Raw genomic sequence first — 23,528 nt, forward strand, 5'->3', positions numbered from 1 at the left:
GTGTAGGTTGCATCTGTGGTAGAGGAAGTTGCACTTGTGGTGGAGAAGGTTGCATCTGTGGTGGAGAAGGTTGCACTTGTGGTGGAGGAGGTTGTAACTGTGGTAGAGGAAGTTGCACTTGTGGTGGAGGAGGCGGTAGCTGTTCCTCCATTGATGTAGTCGTTGGAATCAATGATGGTGGCTGCACATATGTTTTCTCTGATGGCAACTCCACTTCTTCAACCAACTTAACATCTTCCACAACTTCTTCACCATAATTAAAATTCTCTTCATAGGCGAAGGGCCTATTTGGAGAGTTATGAAGATGATTATGGACATGACGAAAGTGGCTTACGTCATCCTCACGGAATCGGTCAACATACAGATATCGAACGGGTTCCCTTCGGATCCCATAGTCATCTGGTGGTAGGAACTGGGCATTGAGTAACCGCTTCATCTTAGGCCAAGATGTCACGGGTCTTTTTCCTTCCCTGGATCGAGAGAGCTTCAACTATTCCCACCAAGCGGATGCTCCACCTTTGAGCTTATAAGCCACCAACTTCACATTCTTTTCTTCCGGAATACACATGTACTCAAAGAATCTTTCTACCTCCATTATCCAGTCAAGGTAATCTTCAATGTGAAGATAACCATTGAATGAAGGGAGATCGTTATTCATCCGGTACTCCCGAGTGTCTCTATGATTCCAATGGGCACGCATCTGCTTGCGTTCAAACGACTCCCACAATTGGCGCACCTCCTGTTGCATCATCTGCGCTGTCTGCTTGAGCTCTTGGAATTCGGTTCTCCAAGGAGCCTCTGATCGCTTGATGTATCGCTGGTAGTCGGATCTTGAAACAACATCCCTCTCACGAACGGCGTCGTTATAGAAGTTGTTGTTGTAGTATAAGTTGGCCATCGAATCCGGATAATGCCGGCTCGGATACCCCATGAATTTGGCTTTCGAAAGAGCCCCTCCCCTACAAGCGGCGTTGTTGGAGAAGTTTGTCACCGTTGCGCTGATTGGCCATGATCAGGATAAAGCCTACTCTGATACCAACTGACGTAGCGGAAGACTAAGGTAACTAATCAAAGAGCAGCGTCTTTGATTCTGCGAAGAGAAGCGTCTTCGTCTTCTATCCAAAAAGATAAAAACAAGCCCGCAGGCTAAAAGAAGGATAAAACTCCGCAGAGTATTTGAGAGAGAATTCTCTGATTTTATAATAATTCAATTGATTGAGTTTTACATAATAGGCAAGCCTATTTATAGAAGAGAAATACTTGTAGAGAAAGTAAACCTACTTCTAGTAGAGAAAGTAAATCTAATCCTAGTAGAGAAAGTAAATATAATCCTAGTAGGAAAGTAAACATAATCCTATAGTAGTAGTAAACCTAATCCTAATAAGGAAAGGAAATAAAGTCCTAATAAAATAAAATAAAATCCTAATATAAAATTGACAATCAATGGGAATCGTGGCAATCTTTTCTTTTGTACTTCCATTGTTTGAGAATAGCTAAAATTCTAATCAAGCGGCGCTGCTCCAATATTATTTTTGATATTTTCTTTATTTTCGTTTTTACCGAAAATAAAGATAAATATCGTCCTACATCAGATACCAACTGACGTAGCGGAAGACTAAGGTAACTAATCAAAGAGTAGCGTCTTTGATTCTGCAAGGAGAAGCGTCTTCGTCTTCTACCCAAAAAGATAAAAACAAGCCCGCAGGCTAAAAGAAGGATAAAACTCCGCAGAGTATTTGAGAGAGAATTCTCTGATTTTATAATAATTCAATTGATTATTATCGTCCTACATCACCACCCCCTGTAAAAGCTAGGGGTGGCTCGACCACCCCCATGAAGCCTTGGGGGTGGCTGAAGCAATCTCGGCCACCCCCATCCGGCCAGATGGGCCACCCCCAATTTTATTTTATTATTAATTTTTTTTTAAATACATTTTTTTTAATTTAAAAAAAAATTAAATATGTGCCACGTGTCATCATCTGATTGGTCCACGTGTCAGTTCTAACGGTCAACTAATGGTCAACTAACGGATGGACTAACTTGGTCCTTTATCAAAACCCTAGGAGATCCTATGATAAAAATGAAACCTTAGGGGGTAAAAATAAAGTTACCAAATCTCAGGGGTATTTGGTATTTGACAATTTTTTTTTTTTGTGGGGTAGCGTGTCCAGAATTTATGCAATCTGAACAATCTGAAGACAGTTGCAATCCAACGGTGCACAAGTGTTTGTCTACAACATTTGGTGTCGCACCAGAACAATTAAGCCCGAACTCCCACACTCCTTTCCCGCTCTTATTTAGCCGGCGAAATCAGATTCATAGCACACAATGTCACAATCGAACCGAAGCGAAAGAGATGTGTGGGAGGGCTCGTTGCACGCTCAGAGCTGAGGACATTCCTAGGGCTTGCCACCGTAACAATCGCCCCGTCCGTGTTGTTCACACGGACCGGTAAACCCCACCTCTCTATCTCTCTCTCCATCGGTACACATTTTCTTTTTGATCGCATGATCGCAAAAAAGAAAAAAAAAAGAAAAAAAAAAGAAAAATTTGCAATCACCTGAAGTGAGACTAAACTGTTCTTTAGGAACCGTTTTAACTGTATGTTTTTTCAATTTTTGAAATATCGGTTCTGAATTTGTGGAAATTTACTCTATTTTCTTGCATTTTCTTACGCAACCAAACAACTATTTGGCTTTGTTGTTTATTTAACTGCTTGTTCATGTTGATTGAAATTTAAGTTGAATACTTAGGTACCGTCCATCGCACAATGTTTCACCGGGACATAATCTGCCGGTTGTTTGTAGAGAAGACGGATCTGATGGTGATGGTGTTGCTCTTCATTGCATGAAATGGGGACTGATTCCCAGTTTCACGAAGAAAACCGAGAGGCCGGATCACTACAAGATGGTAATTATACTAGAGCTTTTTATGGAAGTTGAATTTGCAAAAAAAAAAAAAAAAAAAGGACTTTATTTCGCTATATACTACTTGTTGCTTTACACATATTTACCGTATTAATGAGGCATGTTTATGCCTCTTAGATTTGGTGCTGGACCGTCAAGAAATTTCTGTAATTGTGTTACAAAAGATGTTACAAAAGATGAACCGCTTTATAAGTGAATTTGAAACTTACCCCTAGTTCTTTTTATAGACCGCAGTTGGTAAATTTTGCACATGCATTCAAAATCGTTAACGGGAATCACATGCAATCTTAAGTAGAAAGTTGTCTATTTGTGACAAAATAGTGGGCATTATAAGATGCTACTTCGTGGGGTTAGTCATCCCCTTTTAGGGTTACTTGAAGTTTGAAATTTTCTTGGCAAGGTGTAAGGTCCTTTTGGATGTTGTAGGTGAACCTTGGCGGTATTGTTGTTATGAAGAGTCTGGCATGATTGGCAGAACTCCAATGAACTTCAAAATGATTAGGGTTTTACAAGATTTTCCTTATGCACCTTATATAATATACGTTTAAGGGATGAGAATAGGTTGAATAAGAAATTGATGCATTGTTGAGGAGCTAGAAGTTGCACTTTTAGATGGAAAATAAGGGAGAAAGTCATCCAAGATAGTTGATATATGTGATTTAAGATGAATGATTGCTAGCATGCTCATAAAAGCATATGCTCCTAAAAATACAAGAGGAAGATAAAGTTATGAGATAAATAAGATTGAGTTGAGGCATAAGAGAGACATTAGAGCCTCTGCTGTATATAGATTTGACCCGTGGATGCCTTTACCTCATTCTTCACGGTTTTGTATTTAGCGAGACTGAGACGGGAAGGAGAGGACAAGCATTTCAACATAAATTTGATCTTTCCATGTAAGTTAGTGTAACATCTCACACTTGTTACTTATCGGGGCAAATTCTAACTGTTATCTTCATTTGTAGTCCTTGTACTTCTCGAAATAAAATGTGCTTGGTTTGGATTAATTTAATTTTTTATGGATGTGCCGTTGCTCACTTGTTCATTTCCTTGGACTTGATTTTGTTTGAGTCAACTACACTGTCCCAGCTACAATTTCATCATGTTACTTCTTGGAGCTGCAAGATAACATTTCATGAAATAAGTTTAACCTGTCTTCTTGTGATCAATTTAGCTATGAGACTGAAATGTCACCTTTGAAGCCTGCCAGTTATCTCATCATTGCTCTGGAAATTATGTAGGTATTTTGTTTTTATAATACTCCACCTCTTTAATCAAACTTCCTCGCATGTTCTTGAATATGTAATTTGTTCCCACGTGTGTGTTTTAACATTAATTCCAGGGGTCAAGATTGACTGAGCCCATGAACTTTTGATTGATGTTTATTGCTTTTAGTTGTATCACTTGAGCTCAAATAATGGTTGTAAATCATATTATCTACTTGGTAATGTTATTTATGTGGTAAATATTTATTCTCATATAACTTACATGGTAGATATGCATCCCTTTAAATTTTTTATTTAAAATTGGTTGTACGTTGAGTTGACTTAAACATCTTAGTACTTCTGTTCAAAGCATTCTTATAATTTTGTGCTTTTTGCATTGCAGTTTAATGCCCGATCTGAGTCCATATGTGAAAAGGCTTCTTTCCGTCGTTTAGTCCCTAAAAGTCGGTGCCTTGTGGCAGTAGAAGGGTATACTCTTTTCTCAAAATATAGCACCTGTTTCTTTATTATTGTAATCTAGGAATAATTTTCTGGCAATATATTTACATGTCATGTTTTGATTATTTACAATTAATATTTAAAACTAGGAGTTGTAAATGAGAAACAGTTATGTATTTTAGTTGGAAAAAAAGTGTGGTTTATTGAGGAGTATCCTATCAATTCTAAGTTTCTAACACTCTAACCTAGCATTGGTTGGGAACTTGGCTTGAAAACTTTGCTTTGGTTTGAGGGGCTAACAAGCCTTAGGACACCCGCTGTGTTACTGTCTGTCCTAGGTATTACAATTAACTAAAGCAATGGCTGGATTATCTTCCTTTATGGAAATTTAATGGGCTCACTAATATAAATTTTCCATCATAAGAATATTTTTATCCTTAGTTCAAAAAGTGTTGTATGTTTGGATTGTCTCACAACATTTCCCCCCCTTGATCACATATTAGTTTGCTTGAGCTTCTATTGACTTAATTTGATTTTCCTTGTGATTAATTCATTTTCTCATATTCTTCGAACTCATTTATTTTAATTTCTTTGTAGGAGTCATTTTATTCCTAATTGTGATTCCAGTGTTGTTTGGTGTCAAAAGGTGGTTGAGAAAGCCACCTCCTGCTGATTTGCTTGAACTAAAATAGGTGAAGAGTCTTAAATTGGAAACTGATTGCTAGAATTTGGATATGGTCTTAAAAATCTTTAAAGAATAATTAAATTCATAGATATGCCATAAATTAATTGAAATTTCATGTTCAAGGCTAAAAGTTGGCTTAGTCCTTAACCGGTTTAATTTACCAAATTATTTATAATCACGTAGTATTCAAGGAAAGACTAAAAATTGCTTGTGAAAATTCTAGAGATATTACCCTTGGATATAATTTCCTTACCAGTATCAATCCATAATTTAGAAGAAAAAAGGGATCGTGAAACTATCTAATCAGTAAAACATGTTGTCATCCATATATTGTTCAGTTAACTTGTCTCAGCTTAATGATTGATGCATGGATGATTCACCACAATGTGATTCTTATTTTGCTATAGAAATTGAGAGAAGCCATAATTTGTTTCCATATCCCTATGTATCTATTTGATTCTTTCCATATATAAATAATTTTGAATGGGTTTTGTTACTTTATAGTTACTCTTGGGCCAGTTATTGTAATAGTTCTCACCGAGATTTGTTTTGACCTCTTCTATGGTCTTTTTCCCGGGTCAGTTTTTGCTCCGTTTCCTGGTTCGAATTTGGATCTTGAACCTGTTTGGGAACCCGGATCAGTTATGGGCTCAGATCACGTATCTGGTCAAGTTTTGGACCCTGATCCGCCTCTTGTGTCGAATTTGGAGCCTCCGAAGGCCAAGGGGACTGACCGGGTGCTTTTTTCTTCTTTTGCCTCGGCTCTTCCTCCTTCTACGCCTTCCTCAAGGCAGGTTTTTGTGAAGTGGGGTAAATCTGCTGTAAATTCTAGACCTACAGTTCACAAGCAGGCTGGTGTTGTTCCAGTCGCGTCCGGTGATATCGGGGGGAGGCTCCGGTCTCCGATGCAAAAGCAGATTCTGAAATACTACCGGAGAGCTATGGAAGCAAGAGGCAAACCGGTGATAGATTCCTTAATTCTGGAGGCGGTGGAGGCTCTCACTGACCGTCCGGTGCAGTTTCAATTCTTTGTTGGGTTTGTTAATCAGTTACCATCGGAGGCTGCTAAGAGCATAGTGTATTCGAAGGTTGAATCGGTGTCTTCTCTTGGGGCTGTTCCTGCTTCGAAGCCTAGCCTTTTACAGCGGGGTTTTCTTAATTCAAGTTCGTAGCCTAGCTCGTCTAAGGTGCCGCTTGATTTGCCGAAACCCCAAAACTGCCCAGTAGGATATGGTTAGTTTGGGGAGATTGTTGTGTGGGATAAGGGTGGGGAGCTTTGGGGTGGTGGGGATGGTGGAGAAGGTGATTTTCCTGTCCCTCTGGATGTATACCATCCATCTTAGGAGATGGAAGAGTGGGATTATTTTCCCGACCCCCTCGACTGGGATTATGACGAAGAGGAGGATCTGGCCTTGGTGCTGTTGGATGCCATTGAAGAGGATTTTCATAAGGAAGTAAAAGTCGCTCGGGCGAAGTATAAAGGCCCTAGGTATCTGCTCAACTTGAAGAGCTTAGTTTACTATGGCGATGATATTACTTCCAATCGGCGAGGGAAAGGCAAGGTGCAAGGGTGGCAACGCTAAGCCTCCTTTTGGGTATCGGGTGGGAGGGCTATTGTCTTAGGGTTTATGGTGTCGTGAGGGATTTTTGTTGGGTTTTCTTTCTCTGTTGGGTCTCGGGTGGGAGGGCTTTCTTTCTTCTTTAGTTTTTCTGTCTTTCTTATTCTCTTCTCCCTTTTCTTCACTTTTTAAGACGTTCTCTTGTATACTTATTGTGTATTAGGGTTGCGCCCCTCTGCGCTTTTGATATATCAAACATTACTTATCACAAAAAAAAAAGTATTCATTTTCTTATTTTCTTTTACTCTCATATGCTTGGAATCTAACTTGTCATGGAATTGGTTATATAAGTAAATAAAATTATGCACTAATTAATGATTTCTTGATAATGCTTCATCCTCCAAAATCTAGCAAAACTTATTAGGAGTTATTTATAAATTCCATTCCTTATTTGTGGTTTGTTGGGATTCTTTTTTTAATTTTTAATTTTTTTATAATTCATATAAAAAATGTCGCGAGCAATAATTTGAAGATGCCAACATATAATCCTTGAGCAGCATTAAGTTGACTCCAAACAGTTTGGGTATGTTTAGATAAGGCCAATTTTTAATGGTACCTTGTATAACCATGTTGCAAATAGTTCTCACAGAGATTTTTAATGATACCTTAAACTAACGACATGTTTCTTTAAAGCTCCCAATAATCAAACAAGCAGCCGCTAATCAGTTGGTGGCATGAAAAAATGCCCATAGAAGTGACTTAAAGATGCAAATGAAATGAAACCATGGCTTTTGACATGGTCACTAGATTTAAACCGTCAATTGTCGTTATCACTTTCCATCTCAATTTGCTATTCCATCGATAGATTCTCTATGGTGTCTACTATGGACACAAGTAATCTCGATTTTGTTTGAGATCAAGTAATGATAGGCTTGGCAATCAAGTGAATTTTATTCTTCTTTTTTCAGATAACTAGGAGAAACCCCATATAGGTAGCCAACCACACAAGGATTATACTGTCCTAGCATAGGGTAAACCTCAAGCACTTGACCTGTCCATAAGTACTAGGTTAGTCAAGGGATTTGAACCTCAGCCAACAATGTAGGGAGTATACCCACCTTTTAAGTGAATTTTAGTCTTCAATATCAATGGTGCTTTATCAACACATGATTTTTTTTTTAATTTTTTTATAAGCAATGTTGTATATACCAAAAGCGCATAAGGGCGCAACCCTAGTACACAGAGAGTATACAAGAGAACGCCTAGTAAGAAAGAGAAAAGAAAACAAGGAAATCTTTCTTTTTTGGATAAATAATAAGTGATTCATTGAAATGCGCAGATGGGCGCAACCCTAGTACACAAGAAGTATATAAAGAAAGGCCCCACTAAAGGCAGAAAGAAGAACATAAAGATAAAAATTGAGACACAGTAGAAAATTGAGGCACACTAAAAGCATCAGCCCAATGGAACAGAGTTTGAATAAACAACTTTTTAGGCTCTTCCATTGACCTTTCTTGACCTTCAAAACATCTTCCATTCTGCTCTCGCCATATAATCCACATGATGCACAGTGGTGCAATTCACCATACCTCCTTAGCTGAAATACTGCCTCGCTGACCGCGCCAACAAGCTAACAAATCTGCCACTCCTCTAGTCATGACCCAAGTAACAGCAAAAAGAGAGAAAACTTTACTCCATAAAGCTCGGGCCACTTCACAGTGAAAGAGAAGATGGTTTATAGACTCGCCACTGTGCTTGCACATACAACATCATCCCACCACAATGATACCTCTTTTACGCAAATTATCCAAGGTCAAAATCTTTCCAAGAGTCGCTGTCCACACAAATAAACTAACTCTCAATGGAACTTTTACTTTTCATATACTCCTCCACGGGAAAGAGGATGTCCCCAAGGAAGAAAGCTTACGAAAAAAAGACTTGACCTCAAAGATATGTCGTTTAGAAGGAGTCCACCGCATGCAATCCGACACCCCCATGTGATTACGGAAAGCATATAACTTCCCAAAAAAAGCCATAACCACCTCTACCTCCCAATCCTGTACCACCCGTGAAAAAGGAACATTCCACTGTATAACACCATTGACCAGCTGCATATGATCCCTAACCCATGCCTCCGTATTACTCGCAATTCGAAATAATGTAGGAAATGCTTCCTTTAAGGACTAATCCCCGCACCAAATATCGTACCAAAATCTAATGTGGGAGCCATCTCCTACTCTAAAGGTAATAAATTTCGAGAAAACTTCCCACCCTCTCCGAATATGTTTCCACACTCCAACTCCATAAGGGCCCTCCACCACCTTGGTACACCATCCACCTTTCATACACCCATACTTAACTTCTACTACCAACCTCCAATACGCTTCCCTTTCCGTTGCATATCGCTATAACCATTTACCCATTAAAGCGAGATTGAAAGTGCGCAAGTTTCGAATTCCTAAACCACCATCTTGCATGGGAGAACAAATTTGAGCCCATTTCACTAGATGGAACTTGGCTCCTCATTTAGACCACCCCATAGGAAATCTCTTTGTAGCTTCTCCAATCTATTCGCCACACTCATAGGAATAGGAAATAAAGACAAGAAATACGTAGGGAGGTTGGATAAAGTACTTTTGATAAGTGTAAACCTCCTACCCTTTGATAGATACATTTTCTTCCAACCTGCCAATTTCCTTCCCATCTTCTCAATAATAACATTCCAAATGGTGGTAGACCTATAAGATGCCGCCAGAGGAAGACCCAAATATTTCATAGGTATTCTTGCCACCCTACACCCAAAAATGTTTGCCAGCTGATCAATATCCTCTACCTCACCAATTGGAACAATCTCAGACTTTGACAAGTTGATTTTCAGCCCTGAGACCGCTTCAAAACATAGAAAAAGACACCGCAGATTTCTGAGATGTTCCTCATCGGCCCCACAAAGAATCAATGTGTCATCAATAAACAGCAAATGTGAGACACTGAGACCAGGATTGTTCCTTGATCCCACTGAAAAACTAGCCACAAGACCACTAGCTTCAGTAGCCTCCATCATTCTACTTAACGCCTCCATGACAATAACAAACAGAAAAGGAGATAGTGGATCCCCTTGTCTTATACCCCGGGAGCTACTAAAAAAACCTGAGGGTTCTCCATTAATCAAAACTAAATATCGAACTGTGGAAATACATAATGCTATCCAATTCCTCAATTTCTTCCCAAACCCACTTCGTTGCAATATGAATAGCAAAAACTCCCAATTCACGTGATCATACTCCTTCTTTAAGTCCAATTTACATAACAAACCGGGTTCACCAGATCTAAGCCGGCTATCAATACATTCATTAGCTATCAGAACCGAATCTAGAATCTGATACTCCTTGATATATGCATTTTGAGACTTCGATATTGTCTTCTCTAACACATTTTTCAGTCAATTCGCTAGCACTTTTAATTATTAGCTTTCTAAAAGAAAACAAGGAAATCTAAAAAGCTAATAATTAAAAGAGCCAAATAAGCAGCTATCCAAGTAAAGAGGAAAAAAAAAAAAGGCGGACTTGAGCTCCTCTAAGGTCCTCTCTAGATTCTCGAAGCTCCTATCATTTCTTTCCCTCCATAGACACCACATAATGCAAAGGGGACCCATCTTCCAAACGACCGCACTCCGCGAGTTACCCCCCGACCACCAACATATGAACAAATCCTCTACACTATTAGGAATAACCCAAGAAAGTCCAAAGCGACTAAAGATAGCGTTCCATAAGGAACATGAGACCTCACAATGGAGAAGGAGATGATTGACAGATTCTCCATTCAACTTGCATAGACAACACTGATTGACCACGATAAGTTGTCTTTTCCTGAGATTATCCATAGTAAGAATATTCTTCAAAGCCGCTGACCAAGCAAAGAAAGCCAGTTTTGAGGGAGCCTTGGTTCGCCAAATACTCTCCCAAAGAAAAGAGGGATTGTCTTTGTGTGCTAGGATCTTGTAAAAAGATCTAACCTTAAAAATCCCTTTGTGAAACAGAATCCACCAAAGCTTGTCTTTGTGTGCTAGGATCTTATAATTAATAGGGGAAACTTTACAAAGGTCCCTTGAATGCCCACGTGTTTTGAGAAGACCTCCCCAAAGATCAAAAACTTTCAATTTCACCGCTAACTTCTAATTTGATGCAATCTACCCCACTCCGATAGGATTTGGCGTTAAACAAATGTTAAAAAGGATGAAATGACTTTCAAAATTAAAAATTTTAATTTTTGTTTTTTAAAGTTGGAGCTTATTTTGGTATTTTTCATAGCCTCCATTTGGATTTAATGCCAAATCCTAACGGCGGAGGGTAGATTGCATTAATTTAAAAGTTGAAGGGTGAAATTGAGTGTTTTTGAACTTTGGGGGAGTCTTCTCCAATCGTGTGGAAGTTCAGGGGGCCTTGTGAAGTTTCCCTTAATTAATAACATCCAGCATTTGAAATTGTTTGGGGTGCTTTATTGGCACATTTTTAGCACATTGCAACATTTCACATAAGGTCTTGCTTGACATTACCTTGTCAACATCTGTACTGATGCCTTATTAGCAATGATTTTATTGGAGTGATCAGTCTCCATTGGTGTTCTTTGTAGTTTTGGGTCTTGGCCTACATTAGTCGTTGCAATAGACAAAGAAGCAAAGTAACCAAATTAAACTTCCGGATACATTAGGAACTCACCTAGCTGTGCCATTTTAACAGAAGGCATGTTAGACCTTGTTGAATTTCCAACTTGAATTTGACTAATTGAATGTTTAACCAATAGTGTCCCATAACTTCTTATCTAAATCATTGCTTCAAAACCAGTTTGTGCAGATATTTACTGGCACCAACCATATATTCTGGAAGGCGATAATGCAAACAAAATGTGTATCTTTCATTTCCATGTGACTCTGAATAGTTCTGCTAAAGTTATATATATGATGTTTGGTATCAAAGACTTAGGGTTTAGATCCTTTGTCTAATCGATTTGTTTGTAGTTTTGTGTTTTCTTCCTTTGGTTAAACTTTTACAACTTGGTTTTGGTGAGTGACCTCTGGTGGCAGCATCGCCTATATGGGACTCCAGTGTAAAAAAAAAAACACCTATCTTTTTCAGGTCCCCAACACCCAAACCACAGTTTCACGGTAGTTGGCTATCGTTAAGTGGTCCTCTACGTTGTTGGTTGTTGGGGGCCTTAGTGGGTGCTTTCATGGCTGTCTCCGGCAGTTGCTGATTGTTTGTGATGACATCAGCCAGTTTCCGGCAAACTTCCAGCAAAATCTGGCAACCTTTGGTTGTTTTAGTTCTTTTCGGCAGCTGTTGTGGTCTTTTTCGGCGGATTTTGAGTTCTCCAGCGGATTTTGAGTTCTCCAGCAACTTGTGTGGTGTTCTAAGGTGTTGCCGGTGGGTTGTGCTTGTTTCCGGCGATTTCTGGTCGTCGCCAGCACGTTTCTGGCATGTGGTTGGAGAAGATGGTCTCTTTTTGGCTACCATTCCTTTTTGAGAATAAGGATATCCTTATTGTGGATAAGGATTACTTAATTGCATTGCTTCTACTCTGGTTTAGTTCACAGCCGGTTCATTTTGTTTTTGACCAGTTCTTTTCGGTTCAGACTATTTCTCAACGTTTTAAGATCGGCTCAACCCAATTCATCATATTTCACATCCGGTTTAGTTTTTTTTTTTTTTTTTTTTTTTTTTAACTTATAGTGCATTTCTTGACTAGTTCGATGAGTTTTATAGTTGGTTCAGTGGTGTTTGATCCGGTTTAGTGTAGTTTCAAACATGTTCAACAACTTTCTCGTTCAATTGAATTATTTTTTTGCTTAAACTTATAGGAAGAGATGAATTTAATTATTTAATTTATATTATAATACTCCTCCTCACGTTTGGGCTCAAACTCTCTTTTAATAGGTGATGCCCAACATGTGAAATATTTAATTGAATTAGGGGGTGAATTGATGGAGTTAGGGTTCGAACTCAAGACCTCTAGTTTTAATACCATGTTACATCAACACTTGTCTTAAAAGCTTAAGTTTATAGGAAGAGATGAATTTGAGGTTGGGAATGAGATGCAAGCAATCATCATGGCAGTAGGAATTTTTAATGGCACAATCTAGGGGCCCATGAAAGCTTAGGCTTTTGGGTTAGAAGTGGTGTCCTAATTGTATATTAACTTACTCTTGTTTAACTTCCTATGTGTTTCTCTCCCTAACAATTGGTATCAGATTTATGGTTAGCTTCTACTGCTACTGATCTAAGTGTCTTGGTTTGATGCGTCTAGTTTGACTCCGGTAAAAAGAGTGTTTTGACACTTGTGCGAGAGGGAGTTGGGTCAATGTGGAAAGAGACTCACAAGTGAGGGAGAGATTTGTTGTGTATGTACTTGTGAGGTTTGTGTTCCACATAGAGAAAATATAAAGAAAAAGAGTATTTAATATACCAAAATATTCTTATCAACAACAAGATGTCACTTATCAAAAAAACAAATCCTCAAACCTATTGACTCACAAACCCTAATAACTATTCTAACACTCCCCCTCAAAGTGGAGCATATATATTATATAAGTTCAGCTTGGAAGAAACAAGCAAACGAAATACACTTAGAAAAACACACTCTAACAATGTTCAAAAATCTTTTAATTTCGTTGAAAGGGTTTCCTGATATGATAAGGTGATCTTGCTAGAAATGCTCTGCTTTTGCTTCTGTTTTCTGCAAATTTATCCATACATTGCTTCGGAGGTTCCACAATATAACTTGACTTTGATTCTTTCTCCAGATTCTATGAGTGGAAAAAAGATGGGCCAAGAAAGCAGCCATACTACATCCATTTTGAAGATGGCCGGCCTCTTGTGTTTGCTGCTCTTTATGATTCATGGCAAAATTCAGAAGGTTAACCACTTTTTTTTTTTCTTTCACATCTTTGAGATGCATTTAATGGAAGACTATTAAATTAATATTTTTATTTGTGCTTAGCTCTATTAACGGATATATTATTTGTGTAGATTGAAATTTCAGTGAATAAAATATGTCTATTATGCTGTCCATTGTTGTTGTCACTCTTCTAATTGTCAAGTCTACCATTTGGTACCAATTACTGGCATTCGTTTGGATAATAATCTTTATTTTTTTCCCCGCAGGCGAGATAATCTACTCCTTTACTATTCTTACTACTTCTTCATCTTCAGCTTTACAATGGCTGCATGGTGAGTCATTCTTGTTCCAATTGACTCATCTTGAATATTCTAATTCTATTGTATGTGTGGATACTTCAATTATGAACAAGCTAAACAAAAAAAAGGGGTTAATTTTCCTGTTTGTTATTTTAGTAGTTTTTGAATATGCACCTTTGTAGTACAGTTTTCTTTTTTTTTAATAAGTGTGAAATAGTTGACAAGGAAGAAAAGAGAACTCAGTGTTGGTTCCTTTCTGCGTTTCCTAATGTAATGTAGGAAAAGGTGTTTAGAAGTTGTGTAAACCCTAAAAATTATATTTCTTAGATGAACAATTAAGTTTTAAGTTGTAGTCCGTTGCATTGCTCTCATGCTTCTCCTTTCTTGCTATTTGGAGCATACTGTGTGGAGTTCGATTCCTATGTATTTTTGTATATGTTATTTTCCGGCTGCTTCTTTTGGGCGAGTTATATCTTATATAGAAAGGACAGTCAATGTCCTTGTAGTTCACCCCTTATGGATGTTACGTTTTGGTCTATGTGTGACAAGCACTGCTTAGAAAAAGGATCAGAAAAGGCAAACATCGCCAAAAGTGAAAGAAATTTTCAACTGGAGCTTTGTAACCGTAACTGTTAAGAATTACTAATTGAATTTATTATGTTTTCACAATTACACATGCAGAAGAGGAATGCCACATTTATATAAAGAAAAAACAGTAATTTTTCTGCTGTTGGGAGTTTTAACAGAATGAACAGGAGTCATGTTGCAGGCCTGCTATTTGATTGCTCAATGCTGATGGTGATTGATTATTTCCTTTGTAATTTTGATAAATGGTGGCATTCAAGTTTATAGATTACAGTATCATTACAGTTTTAAGCTTGGTTATCTGCTTGTTCCTCATTCTATCTTGTAAGAGTTTGAAATGGGGCTTTTTCTTTCCTGCTGCTAAATAATCTATGCACGATGCCAATCTTTGCCAAAGTTGAGCTGCTGTATACTAATTTTTGATTGATCTGTCATTATAGAGAGGATGCCTGTTATTTTGGGTGATAAGGAATCAACTGATACATGGCTAAATGGTTCTTCATCTTCCAAGTTTGATAATGTGCTTAAGCCATATGAAGATCCAGATTTAGTAAGAGCTTTCGAAATATAAGAAGTAACAGCGTTTTTTATATTCAGATTGCTACTTTTAAGCATGCCTGGTACAAAATATTACAAACATCATTTCTTGTTTGCCTATCTCCAGGTGTGGTACCCAGTAACTCCTGCAATGGGTAAGTCGTCGTTTGATGGACCACAGTGCATTAAAGAGGTGAGGCTAGTCATCCTTTTCCTTAATGTGATGTATTTTGATCATTTGGAGATTAAATTATCAATATTAGAGGTCCGAAAATGACATGTAAAAGGGTTATTTCACTAAATATGTTCACAGTCCAGGGTACACAAATCATGAGAAGATTTGATAAGGTGTTTCATTCAGCAGCAACGATTTATATATTCTTATTCTAGTGGTACACAAGGAGAGTTTTTGCTATGTTTTCTCCTCTCCCTCTCTCTCTCCCTGTTTGGTCTTGCATAAACTTTTCTAGAGGGAAAGTCGAACCCTGATTGAATGACCAGGGTTAATAATAAGAGACCCAATTTTGACTGGGTGTCAATTTATTGGTAACGTTGGCGTCTGTTTTCTTTCTTTCTTTTTATTTAATTATCGACTAGTAAGCTATATAATTTTTTGTTTTTGGGTAAATCACACTTTATCACCCCAAACTAAGACTGCATTCTCAAATACTTAACCAAACTCCAAATTGCTATAACTCTCCTCTTAAATTGAAGTTTCAATTTTATTTGCCCCTTTGTCAATTTAGGTGATAATTTGAATGGAAAGTACAAATTTGGGCATTTTAGTCATTTCATGTGACATAACGTTTTCCATCCGAATTAACTGTTGAACTTGATTGAGGGGGAAAAAAATGAAATCAAAACTTTGATTTAGGGGGCAAGTAGAGATTTGGAGTTTGGTAGTGTATTTGACACAGGTGGTGAAGTGTAATTTACCTCTTATTTCTTTTTTTATTTTTATTTTTTATTTATTTATATTTTTTTTTCTTATCTGTCGCCATTTGACTTGGTTTTCTGAAAAAAACCATGAAACTTGTTTCATGTTAGATTTATTTTATTTTATTTTTTATTTTGTTTGAATGCACTTGGTTCTTGATTTATGACAGAAGGGAGCCTCTAATTGTGGTTGTACCATCTTTGTACAGATACAACTGAAGGCTGAGGTGAACAATCCAATCTCCAAGTTTTTCTCAACGAAGAGAACTAAAAGAGAAGAAGAATCAAACTTAGAGGCGGAAAACTCTTGTGCGAAATCTTTCAAGACTGATCCATCAAAAAGCATGAAAAAAGAGCCTAATACTGAGGACAACACACCAATTTTATCCTTTACTGAAGGAGACCAAGACTCAAAATCTGCTATTATAGATTCTCAAGACAGTACAGCTAAGTGCCAAATGAAGTGGGACAATGGGGAGTTTCAAGCTGCTTCAGAGCCAATAACTGATGAAACTATCAAGCTGTGCTCAACTCCAGCAAGGAAGAAGAGGAACCTGAAGAGTGCTAGTGATAAACAACCCACCCTGTTTTCCTACTTTGGGAAAAACTAGTGGTTCCCTGTGCATATTCTGCAACATGTACATAGATATCATGGATTTTGTTCTACTGTTGGAAGATAGAGATGATAATTTTGGTAAAAGCTGCTTACAATCTCTTCTGCAGGGAAAGGAAGTTATCAGTCTGTTAAATATTAAATTTTCAGTGGCCTTTTGAAATTACAGCTTTTTTTTTTATAAAAATTGGATTCTTCAGTGCAAGTGTAATTGTATGGTAAGTGATGGAAAAGTCCATATTATCATCCAAGTGGACAAGCATGGATGTTTAATGTTTTATTTTTAGTTGAAAAAGGAGATGTATTCGTATCCCATTATGATGCCCAAGTGACGGTAATTATATTTCTAAATGACCTAATCTTCCAAGTGATGTCCAATGGATATCCGGGTGATGTCCGGGTACCAGAACATTGTAGAATACTTCCATAAATACATCCAATGCTTTTTCAAGAGTAATGTGAAGAAAAAACAAGGAAGAAAATCAAGATACCACGGAAATTGTACCTCACATCTTGACGTGCATCCAATGGAGACAAAATCCTTTTTCACGTCTTATTAACGAAAAATGAATCGCATCATGATGTGGAGAGTAAAACCAACTCAGCTTCGATATGAGTCTGTTCTAAAGAGGCATCCAACGAGGAACCAGGGAGTTCCTTCTTCAGTTGCGTCACATCCTCGTCTTGACGCCTATTTGACGAGAAAGCCGAGAGCTCTTCACTATGTCCCTTCATGAGCCCATCCTGACGTGCCATCTAATGCACAGGCTGAGAGCACTTCTCGAAGTCCCGTCACGAGCCTGTCCTGACGCCCCATCTGACAAGAAGGCAGGGAGCACTACCAAACATCCAATCTTCACCTCGACACTTGAGAAAAGAATGAAAAATTACAAACAAATGTTTTGATCTAAAATAAACCTAACAATCTCACCCTTTGGCCATTTAATGACAAAACCCAAAACACATTGAATCTTTATTTTGATAGATGGAAAGGAATGGATGAATGGGAAAGATTACAAACACATGTTTTGCTCATTGAATAAGGCCAAATGCAACCTAACACCCTACATTATGTATAAATTGCGCGATTTAGCTAACTTAGAGGAAGATGCCTTCATACTGGTTCATGATGGTTGCTTAGGACCTGATTCGAGTCATTTTGGAGGATATGGACCTGATGTGGCTGAAAGCCATGTGGGATGCAGGATGGACCATCTGTACAGAGACGATTGAGATTGTCATCATGTGAGCATTACTTAAGATTAGATGTTGATCTTATTATCTATTTGCAAGACAATTATCTTTTTGGTTGTAACCTATATTTTGATGATCGGTATTTGACTAGTACATTTGGAGATCTATTTATATTATGATGCTTCATCTTTACTCTCGTGATTGTACTTGTGATGTTTATTTCTATTCCTGTAGTTAAAGTCTTCCGCTGTATTCTCTCATTTAGGAGAAGTTAAGATTTCTGAGTCTTGTCTCGCAAGGGGTAAGATTGGGAGACGTACCATGGGGTCAATTACCAGTTAATTGATTTTCACGTGGAGCGTTACACACAAGCCCATGGGCTTGTTCCATACGGATAAGTAGTCGTGAGTGTCAAAAGCACAACGTCTCGGAATGATATGGTTGGTCGGTTGACATGATGGTTCCGATATCACATGTATCCCAGGGATCAAAGGCAGTCTCAGGAATGAATGGTTTGGGATAACAGGCTCCTAGAAAGGGCGCTAGTGTTACTTATCCTAGAAAGGAATCCATGAGCAAATACGATCAGGTTTGAATTCCCCGATCCTCGGGATACACAGTAATGGCAGAAACAGAAGACATGAATGTGATATCTTTTTGAATAAGGGTAATATTACGTCAAAGATTCAATCACATGAAGATCACTCTCAACATCAAATCCTTGATTCTCGGCTAAGATAACATATTTGGCCACAACAACCTAGCTTATAATTAATCCCTTACATTAGGTATGGACGCTAGACTGAAAATATCGACTTTGAGGATACCCTTGAATCAAAGAAGCTAACTTAGGCGTCAGAGGAGGATCTACCAGAACATCCCTAGCAAGTTCTCTTGATTGTTTATTGTGTTGCAGACATACTGGGAAGCGTAAAGAGTTGGAGCGAAGAAGAGCTCATATACACGGTACTGGAAAATGCATCAACAAATATGAGGAGTTGCAACCCTATGGAGCGTTGTACATCTTCTCTCCAGAACCTTCGCCATTTATGGAATTAATAAGGTGTGAGAATAACAACACTTACTATGATATAATTATCCCATATCCATTTTCCGTTTTTACTCAAATTATTTGAACAATTGTGATTGAAAGTATGTTACATTGCTCTATTTTATCTTAACATTTAAATTTATAACACAAATGATTGTTGCATTAAGATTTTCATAAGAGGTGGGCTCTTGTACCAATAGAGTATGATTGAGATTGTATTTGAGAAATAAAGTTTTTAAGTAAAAAAAATAATTTTTGGTAAAAACTTCATTTTTAAGCTTTTGCCAAAAGTGTGTTTTGACAATTTTTAGAGTAAAAAAAATGAAAGATAATTTTTTTTTACCAAATATGCTAACATTTATTTGAAACAACTTTTTAAGTACTAAAAGTAATTTTTAAGATTTGAAACGCAATCTTAAACATGCACTTAGTATAAAAACAACTATGCAAAAATGACTCTTTGATCGATAAGATAACAAATATTAAATGTGTATAAATACTATGGCTTTCAAAGCTGGAAGGACAGGACAAGGATCCTCTCCAATTCATTTGAATTGGAGGGAATCCAATTATTTATATTTACAAGGGCAAAACTGTCCTTTCACATTTTTTTGGACAATTTTGCTATTTAAATAAAACTAATTAGATCCCCTTTAATTCACTTGAACGGGAAAGGATCCAAATTCGGAAGGACGCTATGTAATTTTACAAATTAAATGTGATGCTATTTGGTCACTAAGATAAACACTGCATGGGGAAAGATCTACTCCATTTTAAATAAAATGGCAGTTAGTTTTTTTTTTAAAGAGGGATAAAATTGTCCAAATAGTTAAAATAACTATTTTACCCTCTTCAAAACACTATTTGGAGATGTTTTTATTTAGAGAAAGGATTACATTTTTTAAAATTTATTCTCTTGCTGACATGAATAAAAACAAGGATATGGAAAAGTAAAGTAAAATTCAATTCAGTAAATAAAAAAAATAATAAAAAAAGAAGAAGAAATGCTTATGAATTATGATATCACAGCCAAAACAGTAGCAAAATCTGTGAGAAATCAATGGGAAACAAGGCCACCGGCCCACACAAGTCTCCATGCAATGAAAACTGAAAAAACCTTCCACAAAAGGCCTATCCTAAGCCCCCTACAAACCTTAGTAAATACACAGAAAAGTCAGTCCTCTTCGTTTCAGTGAAATGGAATAATATCCAGTTAATTATAGTAAAAATGTATTTAATACTTTTTTATTATAACTAACTAAATATTATAAAATAAAAATCCTGTTCCAAATCAACCAGCCTGGGAGCTGTTAATGCTGGCTTGGCTTTGCTGATTTGAAACGGGGTATTTTATTGCGTTGAGTTGAACCTTTCTGAGAGCAGCTTTGCCAAGATCGATGCCGCAGATGTCAGAGAGCTGAACAAGATAGAGCAAAACGTCTGAAAGCTCTTCACCCAGGTGAACTTTCTCCTCTTCTTTCCAGTCCGGCAGCCCCTTCGGAACCTCCCCTTTCCACTGGAATATCTCTGAGAGCTCCCCAACCTCACCCACCTGCCAAATCATTAAAACCCCACACCATAATTAGAGCCCCCGTCTCAAGAAGAACTTTCGTTATTCCAACGTTGCGGCATAAAAGCAAAAGGAAAAAAGGAACATCTGTTCGCAAAGACGGTCAAGTTTGACTCCGGTTCAAAATTATTCGCCTTAACAAATATAATAATAAATAAATGCTATTTTATAGACCATCTTTGGGAAAAAAAAATTGTAAAATCAGTTTTTATACAATTAGCTCCTTTGGGAAATTACCTTCAAATCGGTATGAAGAAAATATTCTCCAACTCATGTAAAATAGTGTCAAATGTCTATAAATATTTAGAAGGTACATTAAATTCTTAACCTTATTAATAGCAATTTACCGATTTAGATTAAATTTAATGTGCCTTAGCTTTTAAATATTTATAGACACTTGACACTATTTTACATAGGTTAAAAGATATTTTCTCCATACCAATTTGAAAGAAATTTCTGTCCTTAACTTTATATAGTATTATAATAAACTCCGAATATTGTAAAAAAACAAAAAAATTATTTCCTACACTCAAATTACGTTACATAATTTGACTGCAAGAAATAAATTATATTTTTTTGGCATACAGCACGAATCTCGGAGTTTGTTCTATACCATAATGAGCTAATTATAAACCAAAGTAAACTATAAAAACTGATTTTATATATATTTTTTAATTATATGATAGTCTTATCTCTCTCTCTCTCTCTATATATATATATATATAGTTAGTTAGTTGAAACATGAAATCATCATTACTTATCTGTCAATACAACTATAGTTTCATGAGTTGTATTTGTTTGGTCAAATATTCTTCAAAACCCCATAAAGAAGTGAAAGAAAAACAAAAAAAAAAACAGAATTGATTTGATTTCTTTGTGATCCTACCAGTTTATGGATGACAGGAAAGAAAAGGTGTATGAACCAAATAGCCATAAGGAAGGGAAAATATAAGCGAATCAAGAAGAGAAAGAGAGAGAGAATTAATGAAGGGATACCAGAGCCAAAAGGAGGTTTCTGGGGCTGTGAAACTGCTGCCAGTCCCTCTCCTTAGCAAAATCTGTCATCTTCTTCTTCAGCAGATCAAGAGTAACACTTTCACATTCTGAAGCACCAGTCATCTTTCTGTAATCTTTCCTCAAGATCAAACAAAATAAATTGAAGGAAAGAAAGAAAATGACAGCAGACGAGAGCAAAAGAAACACAAGGGCAAATTTCCAGAGAAGGGTCTTTGAGTATAAAAAGAGCAGCTTGAGTGTTGAGAGAGAGAGAGAGAGAGAGAGAGAGCCTGTATAAAAACAAAGGATTGCTTTTAAAGAATATCTAGTTTAGATATACACTCATAAGGATAGAAATCCCTTTATTATAAATGATTATTAAATTAAGGGATTTAGTTACCTTAATTTATTAACAGAAATGCTACTGTTTTTCACGTGGTTTTCCTAGTATTTTCTTGATCCAACGTGGATATTGTTTTTTAAAAAGTAAAAACAAGTTTATTTTTTATTTATTTTTTCTGGTTTTTTTAGAAAATAATATTTACGTATAATAATGAGAACACTAAAAAAACTAAGAGAAATAAGGGTCACCTTAAAAAATAATAATAATAATAATAATAATAATATCTACCTATAACCAAAAAAATACTACGAGAACAACTAAAATTCCCCGAAAATAAAATGTATAGCGTTTAAAAATTTAACATGCCAACTAGGAAACCTCTATTTCTTCCTTTCCCTTCTTTTACTTCATTATGAGATTCTACATCCACTTTTACTATTTGGTTTAAATATTTTTTTAAAAAAAATTCTTTATTTTTTCTCCAAAATCATATACATTCTTCCATATATTTTGATATATATATTTTTTTCTCTCTATTTTGTGGGCCAACAATGCTCACAAAAAATTTACCACTTTAAATGAGCCTGAGACAACATTTTTCTTCTCAGTTTAACATCTTGACTAGTCAAAACAAAGCATGGTCACCATTGCAATTACTCTTCCACATGTAAAAGAGTGCCACGTTTCCGTTTTCCGTTTCCATGTGGTCTCCTGGATCCTCGTGGCTTTGAAGGGTCTAGGTGTTCTTCTTCTTCATTTTCATTGGCTCTTAAAAGTTGGAATATACAACAAATCTCTTGGGAGTGGGGAACGGCTTGTCTGCCTCCGGAAGATTCCAATTAGCCGGCGACGTCTGTCTCTGCCATGTCATCAATATGGCTACACGAACCTTTTTCTTTTTGAAATAAATGTCAACGGATTGATCATTTATAAGAGAAAACCCTTTATTACGATCATTCTTGATAACATCTTTTTTTTATAGTTTTTAATTAATAATTGAAACATAAGTAAAAATATAAAAAGTACATAAAAATAACTTAGATCAAAATATACTAGATTTTAGGATGATAAAATTTCTAAAGGGTTAACCTTCCACCTTTAGGTTTTAGTTTTGAATCCATAAACGAGTTTTGAGGCATTAGAAACAGATTTTGGGGTATTAGAAACAGGTTTTGAAGCATTAGAAATAGGTTTTGAGGCATTAAAAACGAGTTTTGAGACGGGTCATGACTAACGGGGTTTGAGGCGTTCATCACAAACCAAACCCGTGGGTCCGACGAGACCCACGAGATGCATTTAATGTGTTTTCATCCATTACAATCTCATCAAAATTTTCTCCACTTTTTGTTTTGATGGAGATAAGTTTGATTTTCCGTTTGGTGATTATTTGTGTGCGTTTCTGTATGTTTGATCTTTGTTGTTGCTCTTTTTTTTTTTTTTTAATTTGGGGGTAGAACACAATCCTTGTTTTTTCATAAAGGTTTACCAGAAGCTGCACGTTTACTTTTGTTTAATAATAATGAGCTCATATCATACCCAACTATGAGGTTTACTTACTAAGTCGTTAAATTTACGCAGTTATTACTCTTATAGGGAGCTTGTTCCTAGAGCTTAAGAGTGGTACAATTGTCACGACAGACTTTGCTTTAAGATCTTCATACTGTTATCATGTTTGCTT

The 23,528-nt window shown here is 36.7% G+C and overlaps 2 protein-coding genes across 3 annotated transcripts; one reads left to right on the forward strand and one right to left on the reverse strand.

Annotated features, from left to right (window-relative positions):
• The first annotated feature begins 2,236 nt into the window (after positions 1-2,236).
• LOC132165919 (uncharacterized) lies at positions 2,237-17,005 on the forward strand. 2 transcript variants are annotated; one of them, XM_059576635.1, is made up of 8 exons: positions 2,237-2,451; positions 2,754-2,910; positions 4,536-4,621; positions 13,632-13,744; positions 13,993-14,058; positions 15,051-15,160; positions 15,275-15,340; positions 16,293-17,005. In XM_059576635.1, exons 1-8 carry the CDS (start codon positions 2,357-2,359, stop codon positions 16,692-16,694), a joined length of 1,095 nt encoding a protein of 364 aa, XP_059432618.1. In that variant the 5' UTR covers positions 2,237-2,356; the 3' UTR covers positions 16,695-17,005. The 2 variants fall into 2 exon arrangements, with proteins under 2 accessions (XP_059432618.1, XP_059432624.1); XM_059576641.1 differs by having other exon boundaries at positions 2,425-2,484.
• A 2,923-nt stretch (positions 17,006-19,928) lies between these two features.
• LOC132167381 (uncharacterized) lies at positions 19,929-21,781 on the reverse strand. The gene is made up of 2 exons (XM_059578337.1): positions 21,508-21,781; positions 19,929-20,493 (listed from the first exon to the last, which is right to left on the reverse strand). The coding sequence occupies exons 1-2, from the start codon at positions 21,628-21,630 to the stop codon at positions 20,233-20,235; spliced, it is 384 nt and encodes a 127-aa protein (XP_059434320.1). The 5' UTR covers positions 21,631-21,781; the 3' UTR covers positions 19,929-20,232.
• Positions 21,782-23,528: the final 1,747 nt, after the last annotated feature.

The sequence above is a fragment of the Corylus avellana genome, chromosome ca1 (genome assembly GCF_901000735.1).
Source record: "Corylus avellana chromosome ca1, CavTom2PMs-1.0".
Taxonomy (NCBI): Eukaryota; Viridiplantae; Streptophyta; class Magnoliopsida; order Fagales; family Betulaceae; genus Corylus; species Corylus avellana.

Coding starts and splice junctions, on each gene's coding strand:
- LOC132167381 (XM_059578337.1), bottom strand. CDS start 21,630: ATGACTGGTGCTTCAGAATGTGAAAGTGTTACTCTTGATCTGCTGAAG. Junction 20,494..21,507: donor GAAACCTCCTTTTGGCTCTG/GTATCCCTTCAT, acceptor ATGATTTGGCAG/GTGGGTGAGGTTGGGGAGCT.
- LOC132165919 (XM_059576635.1), top strand. CDS start 2,357: ATGTGTGGGAGGGCTCGTTGCACGCTCAGAGCTGAGGACATTCCTAGG. Junction 13,745..13,992: donor TTCATGGCAAAATTCAGAAG/GTTAACCACTTT, acceptor TTTTCCCCGCAG/GCGAGATAATCTACTCCTTT. Junction 15,341..16,292: donor GACCACAGTGCATTAAAGAG/GTGAGGCTAGTC, acceptor ATCTTTGTACAG/ATACAACTGAAGGCTGAGGT.